Raw genomic sequence first — 12,316 nt, 5'->3', positions numbered from 1 at the left:
ATTTGAACAACTGGACCTAACATGGGTGACCACTTTTATATAATTGATGCTCGAGTTGAACATCTAAAGTACGACATGCAGTATCTGCGTCGTCATTTTGGTCCACATGGCGGATCTTCTTCATAGATAGATTTCAATTTCATTGTATTTTCTTCTTATTTTATTTTTAGCTTTTACTTCTGTAATGCATTTTTAATTTAATAAAATAATTGAAATTTCATTTATGACTTTGCTTTACGCTTTCCATTTGTATTTACATTCAAAAAATTACTCATCCTAAACATGTCAATGTCATCAACAACCTTGTGTTTACAAAAATTAAAATAAGTACACAAAAATAACCTACATTGATGGTCAAGAATCAAAAAATATATTTTATTTAACACCAAAATGCATCTAGTAATCGATTACAACATGGTTGCAATTCATTACCAAATAGTTTATGCCCACATAACATGCTGGTAATCGATTACAACGGCCTAAAGTCGTTTTTGGGGTGCATGACTTCAACTCTGGTCAATGATACAAGGTGAAGTCGTGCAGAGAGACACGACTTCTTCATTTGAAGTCGTATGGATCTCCACGACTTGCCTATTTTTGTAATTGGAATTTTTTTCGCCTACATTGGTAATTCCTTCTTCAAATTTGCCTAATTTCGTATAAAATTGCCTAGTTTCATACAAAAACCTATCATATTCCTTCATACTCAAGATATTTTAATAGCTTTTATATTGCAGTTAAGTATTTATAGTTATAGATTAAAACAATAAAGTAAATATTTAAAAAATAGTGAAATGTCAATAATAAAATTTATTGAAATATGAATAAAATTTAGTTCATAATTTTCACCCATAATTAGAAATTACCATTCATTTAATTTTCATTATAATATCTATACTTTTTTTTCTAAATTAAAATGGCAACTATTTGATCCATTGCCAAGTCAAGTAAACAATATTCTTCGATTAGGCAAGAAAAAATTGATCGTGAGATAAAATCTTATGTTGAATGTATTTATACCAACATAATCAGCCTTCAATAACTTTTTTTTAGTCATTCTTTCATTTTTATCACTATAGAACTGTAGATTAAAAGTCTAACATAAGTTAAAGATTTTGAATACATTTCAGACTTTACAAACAGAATCAGTCCACCTACACAGTGCACCAAATTTAAAATATATAAACTTTAAGTTTCTTGTTGTTTAGAAATTTCAAGGGCAATACAATGCAAGTAGTCATCCCGACAACCAACAAAAATCCGACCACCAATCATTATAGGTGAAGAGAATATATCCCCTGCCAAGTTTAGCCTTGCAAATTCTTGCACATTTCTTTGTTGATAAGTATCTTTGGAGAGATTCATATTCACTCGAAGAAGGTGTATGCCTCCAGAACTGGAACAAATGCAAATTAGCCTGAAAAAATTGGTAAAATATAGGATTAAAGTTGATAGCTGGTATGGTATAACACACTTTCTTTTCTAGTTTATAGTTTGAGTAAATTTTTTCATAAATACTTAACTTTTACATGAAAAAATGATATAAGTTTTCTTGTGTTAGTTTACTCCTACGTAAATTAATTTTAATTTATGAAATTCTTCTTATTATTTTCTTCTCCTAAAAGTACTAATGCACAAATTTATCAAAATTGACCCTAAGAAGACCAAGTTAACCTGTCTGAGGAATTGGAAGCATCAGACTCTACCAGCAAGTGCTCGTCAACATAAGCAGATGCTGTAATTGGATGTCCAACATTGTATTCCCATAGTAGGTCCCCCTCCTCCTGGTGATAATCCAACATATGGAACAAAACAAATATTAATTTAAACAATTCGTTTTGAACACTGCACATACTTACTTTCCCCCAGAATACCCATTAATTAACACAATAAGTGAGAATAATTTCTTCAGTATATGGTCAGACATGAAAGGACGCCTACCAATTATACTTTTTTCCGTAAGCATAAATCTGAGCCCCTGAAACTTGGACCAACACAATAATAACACGGATTCTTACATGGGACAAATGATTTGATATTGTTTTTCTAGAAGGAATTAATCTCATTTCAAGTCTTACACAAGAAAACTTTTACAAAGTTTAGAATATTATTGAAAATAAGAAAATGCAAATTCAAAACTTGGACAAATTGTGAGTGCTTTAAAGTGTAGGTAGGTATAGAATAGATGTATTTCCAATACACACTGAAAATTTCATGTTTTAATCAGGCACATTGAAGGCATAGTAAAATACTTTGTGAGGAGGGACTAGAATGCACATCAGTTGTTAGCAGTACAAAATTTCAAGCTATTTTGTCGCCTCACTCGGTGACAGAAAACACAAGGCGTATTAATATGTAAGACTAATGGTTTGTTTGGTAGGAGTGATTGTGACCATTGATTTGAGATGATTTATGAGGGATTGTGTGTATTTAATTTACGTGTTTTGTGAGGATTTATGATGATTGGTAGGAAAAGTTTTAAAAGAGATAATAAAGTGGTGGATTTGTGGGAATTGTTAGGTAAAATACTAATTTACCAGTATTAAATATTTGTTTTTTTTAAACAATTCTATTAATTGAACTTTTCTTTAACTGTTTACAAAATATTATTGGAAATTAATAAATAATATTTTTAAATCATTAATATTTTAAAGAAATAATATTTTTTATTTTCTCAACTAATTTTTTATAACAAAAAAATATTTATATTTTAAGAAATACCCCCAAGAACAATTTTGACATTACATTAAAAATAACGTATCAACCTTCTCTATTTCAATAAAATCAAACACATATATCAATAAACTTCCTATTTACTTTCTCTTCAAATCACACTACAAATCAATCCTCCGCTTTCCACACCCCTAACCAAACAAAGCATACAAGCTATGAAACACGACGCAACGAATGGGAGTATTATCAGAAAGGGAAAGGGGAGGGAGAAAAAATGTCTAATAGCAAACAGCCAATGAACTGATACACAGATTCAGCAATTAACTTTTATCCAAGATATGGAATATAAATATTGTGAAGTTAAAAAGTAGCTGGTCATGAATCTAATATAGTAAAAATTAAAACCCGCCAAAATGCAATAAAAAGGAAACAAGGTTATCTGTCAGTTCTCACCAGTTTGAATGAGTATACACTTCCGGTTCTGGAGCATACAAGCACCTAAGGTGGAATAAATAAAACAATTACCAATGTAAAAAAATCCTTCATTGGTTATTAAGAGAGATAGTAATATATTTCACCTGTAATTCTAATATTTGTATACTAATATGGAGGAGACTTCTTAAAAATACAAATGTCATTTACTTGGATGCACTACAGATAAACTAAGTGAACACATTTCCACATTAGTTATCACTATAGTGTATTTTAAACAGAAACCGGCATAAACTTTCACAATCTTTTAGTGATCTTGAAAAAAGGATGTAACAAGGCAAGTAGAAAAAGAATTAAGTAAATGACTATGTAAAATCCATGAAGAGATAGATCTACCTCATCAGGAAGAACAGAAGGTATGCATGACCCAGCAAATATTGGACCATCAGTTGTTTTCTGAGCAAAATTCAGTAACAAATCAGATTAAAATTACTTCCATCCGGGACATAGTTAAAGATTGCAACCTAACGAGGTCCACACTTCATACCTTCCAAACAACGGATCCATTTGGACTCAATGCAAGAACATGACCATCTACCAAGCAACATATCACTAGAAGAAAGAGGAAAAAAAATACTACTATAAGGAAAAAATACAGGACAAAAATAGTTAGAAGGGCATATAACACATAATCAAAAGGCAATGTAACAATACATACCAGTTCCATTGTGGGCGACTGCAAGAGAACCAAACACAGGAACTTCTAATTCATTTAGCCACAAAATAGTAAAAGGAGAAGCCTGAATTCAGAAAAGGATTATTTAAGTATGACTTATGCCAATAATTGACTTGAACATGTTGGCAATTTCATCATTCAGCAACACTAACAGATTTATGCATTCAATGCTAAAACTTCAAACCAAGGATTGATCTCTTGGGTCAATACGGAGCAACTTCAATCATTTACTTTTTGTACCTTTTCACGCCCATGCTAAATCAATCACCAAAGATGTCGGTAGAAAAACAGTTTCACGAAATATAACTATGAAAAAGCAAATATGTGTCTATTTATACCAGATTTGTCATGAATTGAGTGCATGAAATGGCTCAAGTTGTGAACAGCAGGCAGGCAACAAATCCTAACTCATAATAACTCCAAATGTTAAACGTTAGTGTAACTGTCTAACTCCTTGTCATCCTGTCAGAGGCACGCAAAGAGGATTTGGTAGACTTAATTTAGCCGGTACTTTTAGTTGACACTTGAAAAGACCTCTATATCTGCTAATATAATACTATCACGAAAAAATCCATGTTTCTTTTCTTTTTCTCTTTGTTCTTTCCTCTATGAAACATCAATAATTGTCAGTTTGCAAGATAAACATTAAGTATAAAACTCTCTGCTTCCTCTTTGTTCCTTTTATTCTTTTTAGGTTCATTCTTCTATGATTATATAATGATTGCCGTATCATACTTAATAGAGTTACCATGAAATGGATACCTTTGCATCTATAGGAAAGAATTGGCCATTTCTACAAAATATTTCCATAAGAAACTAAATCCAAAGGATGAAATTTGCACATCCAGAAACAAAGCAGTCTATATAAATGCAGAATTGAAGCCCCGGTAAAGAAATATATGTATGCATTTAGAAATTCACATACCAATAATGATATAGCTGTTAAACGACCACCAGTGGAGGCCACATAAAGCAAGGCACGAGCCTTCACAAAAAATTAGTAAGAGATCAATAGTAATACTTAATTAAACAAAATGTATGTATTATTTCATTACAAGGGAAATTCACCTCATCAATTGCTGGTGACCCATATATACTGCCTCCACATGGTAGCTTGAATACGCAGCAATGTTTTTCATAATCAAGAGCATATAAGTTATGATCATGTGAGCCACACCTATATAAACATCAAACCATGCTGGAAACTTAAATAATTTCCAATCAAGCTACATGTTACATACCTTTTCAACATGTACGAGAGGCTTCTGACACATTAATAGATTCTTTGAACATGAACTCTACAGAGAGAAGTTCCATCTTTGCTTCTAGTCTAATATTTAACATTTTTGTGTGTGATGGTGTTTAGATTGTAAATATGGTCACCAACATGTACTTATTAGGAATTACTAATTTTATTTATATTATCAGAAAAAAATTATTACAGGGGAAAGAAAAGTATTACATGATACAAGAGTATATGATTTCTTCTAAATAGAAAAGTCAAGAAACAAGAACGTGAAAAAAAAAAATAGCTCAGAAAATCCCATTCAGTTTATTAATAAGAAATGACAACACTTTCAAACAACAATTTGTAGGGTATCAAAGGGAAGCACATTAGGCAGGGAATTTATTCCCACGGCCAGGAAACTCAGCACCTGAGAGTCTTGAATGAAATCTTAAACCATGCACCCCATTGAATATTGTACAAATTATGTATGGAATTAATCTTCTTTGTGTTGAATATACACTTAGGGTACTCTATTTATAATAGAAGAGATATAGACTAAGTCCAAAATACAAATAAACAATAATAACAAACTAACTAAAAGATAAAAAGTAAAACTAAGATAAAGATAATATATCTAACACCCTCCTTAAATTGGTGCATACAAATCGTATGTACCAAACTTTTTACTAATATAATCAATAAAGACTTAGTGAAAATATATGCTTCTGTACTCGAGTGATACTAAATTGTTAATGATTTGAAAAGACGACATAGAAGACGAAATACCATCTCAGAAGACTCCCCCTTAACAAAAAAATTTGAGGTTTCTCCATATAAATATCTTCTTGCAAATCGCTACTGACAAATGCATTATTGACATCTAGTGAATAAAGAAGCCATTGTTGAAGAGCCACCACGACTATAAAAAAACCTAACAAAAGCCATATTTGCCATTGAAGAAAAAGCATATATGGACAAATCAAACGTATCGATGACAGAAGAGACAGCAGTAGAAGAAGTCATGGATGAACAGGAGAGAAAAACCCTAAAAATCCAAGATTCTCCAATCAAGACACCAGAAAGAGGGAAAAGAGCGACCTCGACGCTCTAAATAGCTGCTTGAGAGGAAGCGGGACATGCGACCACGCATGGCAAACTTGAAAGAGGAAAAAGAACAACCTTGCTTTGAATTGTTGCTTGAGAGGAGACAGGACGCGCCACCATGCAGGACAAAAAGGGGAACAAATCCACAACTTTGAAAGGCACTAATAGCGCGTAAGAGCTCCGATGAAGGCATCGTTGAAGGAACGGTGGTCGTCTAGTTGAGACGATCATAACTGTGTGGTTGCTAGTCGAAACTGGAACTCCGGCAACGACGACAGATGCTGTCGCCACCGGTAACGGTGATAGACGCTGCCACCACCGGCAATGGCGGGTGCAAGAAACGAAAATTTTTTTCCTAAAAGAACCTGGCTCTGATACCATGTTGAATATAGTAGAAATTATATATGGGATTAATCTCTCTTGTGTTGAATATACACTTAGGATACTCTATTTATAATAGAAGATATATGGGCTAAGTCCAAAATACAAATAAGGAAGAATAACAAACTAACTAAAGATAAAAAATAAAATAAAAATAAAAATAATATATCTAACACATCCAAATCCTTAATTTTCATATATTTATAGAGAATCCTTCCACCCTTATGATTTTCTAGGTTTGACAACTTGTATTGTGCTAAAGGGTGTGTCAATTTTTTCCATGCGAATAGAAGTTGGCCATCAGATAATCTCCAAAGTATATTACATTTTAATTGAAAATAAAAAGGACATGTTTGAATGTAACTATGTAGGTTGTAAATTTCTTAGCAAAACAACTCAGATGTGATGGAAATTGGATTTAATATATCCCATTAAAAGTCATCTACTATCTCTAATTGATGTGCAATATCCATCACATCCCCTCACGTCAAAGGACTGGACATTTCCAACGCACCCCTATCGTGCTTGAGGACTAGACATCTCTAAAGTGAGACTAAATAGATAGGCCTAATAAACCTCTCATTAAGATAGCCTTTGATATTATTTTAGAAAGTTAACTTTTAAGCCTAACTCAATCTCATAAAACTAGCTTGCCCACATATATATTATTATTTGGTCATATTTCTAGTCAATATAGAATTTCCAATAAAATAAAACTGAGAAGAGGTCAAACTCAAAACAAATATATCAACCTACAACCCTCATAAATTTTAGTCTCTTTCATTCCTCTCCTCAAAAAACAAAATGCCAAATATAGCATTTTTGAAGATTGATTTGTACAAACCAGCAGCAGTCCTCTAAAGGAAGTATATTGCGCATTCAGCCCATCTACAAGGGTTCTAAAAGAGAGATTATAGACTATATAACAAACTTGCATACATTGCAATAATTGTGGGAGGTACTAAGTCTGTGTTGTATATAAGAGAAGATAGGGAAAATGACCGTGCAGGCAATCAATCATTTGGGTAGCTATGACTTGTGAATGGCTATTATCACAGGGATAAGAAATTTTTGTCTCTTTCATTTGTATTTCTTAGAATTTGGAATTGGATCTAATTTACTCTTACCAAACTGAGTTGTTAAGTAAAATTGCACCTCATTTATAATTATATGTTAGCTATTGTCACAAGGATAAGAAGTTTTTTGTCTCTTTCATTTGGTTTTTTTAGAATTTGGAATTGGGTCTAATTTATTCTTAACAAACTGACTTGTAAAAACTACACCTCATTTATACATTATATGTTAGCTACATCATTAGTAAATGAGGGACTAAACAACCCCTTGCCCCCTGGCGCCCCCCTCGTCCTCTTCTTCTGAATATTACCTTCATAATCAGTGAACTGTCCTCTCAATGGTTGTCTATATTGCTAACCTTATCAACATAACATAAAGAGAAGCAAAATCAGAAAACAAAATACCAGATCAATTGTCTGCGTTTGTCTACAACCGGCTGTGATTTTACCTTCAGGAGTTCAAAAACATAATTAGAGGGGCAGGGGACTATATGAAGTCAAATGATAAACAAAGAATAACAATAGACTTATTCCTTTGTATGAACAATGAAGTCAAATAGCAAATCACATCCTCCAAAATAAAATAAAAAATTATAAAAATTAAAGAATGCCACAATGCTGTTGTGTCTCTGCATATCAGAAATGGAACTCCCTTGAAACAGACACGAGCAGAACATCCATATGAATCCATGAACACAATATGTTAATATTCTGCTCATTAACAAAAAATACATCAACTTACCTAAAGAAATGAAGAAACTCAGTCATTTTTTTCCACACAAATACTTCATCATTGTTGTCATCATCATGAACAAACTAGCACTTACATAAATGGCTTGCATCTCTAGGACACCCCTTCTCACAAGATCCCTAAGAAGACATGGAAATTGATGACCTACTTTTACTATGCAGAGAAATTCAGTTTTATTTAGAAAAATGGGGTCACAAGGAGGCTTAGTAATGCTTATGCTGTTAGGTGAGTGGTATATATAATGACTTAACACTCGAAGCAATGAAGCATGGACACTAACACTCGAAGTGTCAGATGTTTCTAACACTGAAGCCTCCAACACTGAAGCCTCCTTAACATAGTAACCTCTTCTATTGTGATTAAAAAGAAAAAGAGCTTACATAAAAGAAAGACACCATAAACTACAAACAAGAAAAGATAAAAATTTGAGCATTAGAAGAAGATACCTCACCAGAAGTTTGGAAAATCCAACATATGTGTCCATTCAAAAAATCAAGAAAATATATTTTTCCCATGTAACAACCAACAACAACCTAGAGAAATGTCACATGTTAGAATAGATGGATAGAATCTTATAACTAAAGTAACTTCATATTAACAACAAAGGAATATCAACCTGGGAAAAATCAGAAACAATTGCTGCTGTACTTTCAATTCGCCCTTCCAGTTTGATCTCCCACTGGACAGAACCACTAAAAACGTTGATTAGGTACAAGCTTCAGTAGAGCTAGAAAAGAAAATAGAAACCAAAATATAGTTCTAGCATCAATAGTGGATTCCACTGCTATACCTGAAGGTATTTACATTGTTAACCTCTATTTATATGCTACCTTGAAAATCAGCGTTACAAAAATTGAAAAACATGATAAATCTAAAATGTACAGATAATTCAAGAACTGGTGTGGTTTTAGACAATAGGCAATGGGTTGTGTCGGTTAAGGGATGTTTTTAAGCAATGGGATTGAGGTTTGTTAAATAACAAGATTTTGCAGGGAAAAATTTGGGCTTGAAGTTTTGGGTTATAAGCTAGAAACGAAGGTAGGTGCCCCAAGATGCAATGCAAGAGGTCACAAGGTGTGCTGCTAGAGGTTCACTGTGAGAGCTGCCATGATATGCATTTCGAAGAGCACCATGAGACCACAAGCAAGAAACACCATTGTAAGTCCGCAAGAGGTGTCGTCCCGAGGTCACAAGCGAGAAATGGCACAAGAGGCACCATTGTGAAGAACATCAAGGCCGCAAGGATAGCTGCTCCCACCTGAGTGCAATCTACAATAGTGATTCGACACAATTAACCTAAATCGCTACCTTACGGCAATTCAAGATCAAAGAGGGAGGAGGAAAACCTAGATGTGTACAAAGCGATTCTGACGGAATGGATCAGTGGACAGATAGGTATTTAATGTAGGTGGTTAGTAACTATATATGAGTTGTTAGCATTATTTACCTAGATATTCATAATGTATTTACGTGCACTTTCATTGGCTCCCATAAAAAGAATATGATCATCGTAGGTCGACAAAAACCATAAACAAAACAATTGCAAGAATAAGTTAATAACATTTTAAATGAACAAAACTAATATATTACGATATGGCAATATATATAAATATATGATAATGTTATTAACTTATTTTTGAGAGAAGAAGCCATTCTTAGATTAACATGTCTTTCATAATTTCACTGTCTATCACTCATTCAAAGAAAATTATGTTTTAAAGGCCAATATATATATAAAAAAAAAAAAGCAAACTAACTCATATTTTCCATTCATCTGTATCAACTCTCAACATCAATACCTATGGCTCCATCCAAACAGCTCTTCAAATCTCAGTCCAACTGGTTCAAACAACAAATTTTTCATTTTATATACCAGCCTAATAACATAAACAATTCACATTCATCAAATACTAGGAATTAGCCCACAAGGCTTCAATAATATACAACTCAAAGTGGCTCCATCAACATACTATAGTGGTGTTGGTGTTTTCTGTATTCTTTCCAATTCACGTGTCTGTTAGGATATAGGGTATTTGGGATATAAGGGTATAATGGGAAATGGGATTAGGATAGAAGGTAGAAGAATTGTATAAATAGATTGTTTGAATGGTTAGAAGGGAGTTTTTGGGTAGTTGATTTGTTAACGGGTTTAGTCCTGTGAAAGGGGTTATGCCCTTGTTTCTGTAAGTGTCCAGAGTATTCTTTTGTGAATAATACACAGTTTTGTTCCCATTCTTTTTATTTTCTGTTCTGAGAGGTGGTTTAGAGGGTTCTTGACTAAGTTTCTTAATCGGAAACCTATCAATTGGTCCGACCTGCCGGATCCCAATTGGAGGAGTGAAGTACACGCGTGATGGAGAGTTGGCGGTAGAAGGTCAGCTGGAGGCGGTAGAGATTACGCTGGCCGAAACGAAGGCGGATATGGTCTTCTTGCGGCAGAACTAGGAGGCAATGTGCCGAGACATCCAAGCGATTATGAAATTGTTGGGAGATCACAAACAAGACCCACACGGGCCGCGCCGTGAAGGTAGTGAATCCTCCGTAAATGATAACGACGGCGGACCGGAAGGGGAAAGAGGAAGACGGGAAGTAGAGCGACAAGACGGACAAATTAATTGGAGAAAACGGGTGGAGTTACCCGTGTTCGAAGGTGGCGAACCGTGGAACTGGATCAGTAGGGCGGAAAAGTTCTTCGAGGTGTAGAGAGTGGACGAAGACGAGAAATTACAAATGGCTTTCATTAGTATGGAGGGGTATACGGGGAGTTGGTTTCGATTTTGGAGAGAGAAAACCAAGAACCATTCTTGGGAAGGGTTGAAGAGAGCTTTGGGGATTAGGTTCGGGGCAGGAACGAGGGGAACCGTTTACGAGAAATTGTCGACCATCAAGCAAGTCGGAACGGTGGAGGATTATGTCAGGGAGTTCGAGACGTTGGTGGGACAGACATCCAAGATTCCAGAGGAGCAAATTCTGGGTTACTTCATGGCGGGACTCCAGGAAGAGGTGGGAGACCATGTCAGGCCGCACGACCCACCAGACCTGATGACGGCGATGCGGGTGGCGCGAGATGTGGAGAGATTTACAGTCTCGAGAAAGGAAGGAGGATCGGCGCCCAAGAATCAAGGAACGTGGGGACGATCGGCGGGGGCTGTTACGCGAGTAGAGTTCCAACGCGATACGCAGAGTCAAGGAGGGGCCGCGGAAAGTGTCGATTCCGTGAAGAAAGAGGCGACCCCCGGAGGCGGCACCGTAAGAACCACTGACGACTGGAGGGAAAGGAATACCCGCAACCTACCATATTCGGAGTACGTGAAAAGGAGAGAAGAGGGAAGATGCTTCCGATGCGGAGGGCCTTTCAGCCCAGGTCATCGATGTCCAGAGCGGGAATTGCGAATGCTGATCTTGGCCGAAGAAGAAGAGGAAAATGTGCCACCGCCCAAGCCCCCTGATTCGAATTGAAGGGCAAAGCCAGTGGGTAATTCGATGAGGAAGAAGAACCATGAGACCAATCTTCCCCATTCCAACCTTGAGGACAAGGTTGTTCTCACGAGGGGTGTAATGTTAGGATATAGGGTATTTGGGATATAAGGGTATAATGGGAAATGGGATTAGGATAGAAGGTAGAGGAATTGTATAAAAGGATTGTTTGAATAGTTAGAAGGGAGTTTTTGGGTAGTTGATTTGTTAACAGGTTTAGTCTTGTGAAAGGGGTTATGCCCTTGTTTCTGTAAGTGTCCAGAGTATTCTTTTGTGAATAATACACAGTTTTGTTCCCATTCTTGTTATTTTTCTGTTCTGAGAGGTGGTTTAGAGGGTTCTTGACTAGGTTTCTTAATCGGAAACCTATCACTGTCATATTGTACAAACTAAATTTTAGAGAGTAGTAGTCAAAACCTCCAAAGAAAACATGATACATCAACTTTGTTCTGACATATTGA

The 12,316-nt window shown here is 35.1% G+C and overlaps 1 protein-coding gene across 4 annotated transcripts in view; it reads right to left on the bottom strand.

Annotated features, from left to right (window-relative positions):
* Positions 1 to 1,102: 1,102 nt before the first annotated feature.
* Positions 1,103 to 12,316, bottom strand: part of LOC124823583 (putative acyl-activating enzyme 19) — a 38,014-nt gene continuing 26,800 nt past the window's right edge. Inside the window, exons 7-17 of one of the 4 annotated variants that reach the window (XM_088102450.1) lie at positions 8,995 to 9,070; positions 8,825 to 8,911; positions 8,033 to 8,076; positions 4,910 to 5,018; positions 4,767 to 4,826; positions 3,824 to 3,905; positions 3,653 to 3,717; positions 3,502 to 3,561; positions 3,127 to 3,171; positions 1,675 to 1,784; positions 1,103 to 1,417 (exon numbers count right to left, since the gene is read on the bottom strand). In XM_088102450.1, coding sequence (XP_087958576.1) covers positions 1,189 to 1,417; positions 1,675 to 1,784; positions 3,127 to 3,171; positions 3,502 to 3,561; positions 3,653 to 3,717; positions 3,824 to 3,905; positions 4,767 to 4,826; positions 4,910 to 5,018; positions 8,033 to 8,076; positions 8,825 to 8,911; positions 8,995 to 9,070 — 967 coding nt within the window. In that variant the 3' untranslated portion in view covers positions 1,103 to 1,188. The remainder of the gene's footprint in view (positions 1,418 to 1,674; positions 1,785 to 3,126; positions 3,172 to 3,501; positions 3,562 to 3,652; positions 3,718 to 3,823; positions 3,906 to 4,766; positions 4,827 to 4,909; positions 5,019 to 8,032; positions 8,077 to 8,824; positions 8,912 to 8,994; positions 9,071 to 12,316) is intronic. The other 3 variants (XM_088102451.1, XM_088102452.1, XM_088102453.1) reach the window with 3 other exon arrangements.

Source organism: Vigna umbellata, chromosome 11 (genome assembly GCF_029865625.1).
Source record: "Vigna umbellata cultivar VRB3 chromosome 11, Vumbellata_1.0, whole genome shotgun sequence".
Taxonomy (NCBI): Eukaryota; Viridiplantae; Streptophyta; class Magnoliopsida; order Fabales; family Fabaceae; genus Vigna; species Vigna umbellata.
The sequence above is the reverse complement of the archived record's forward strand: the minus strand, read 5'-3'. Positions and strand labels throughout refer to the sequence as shown.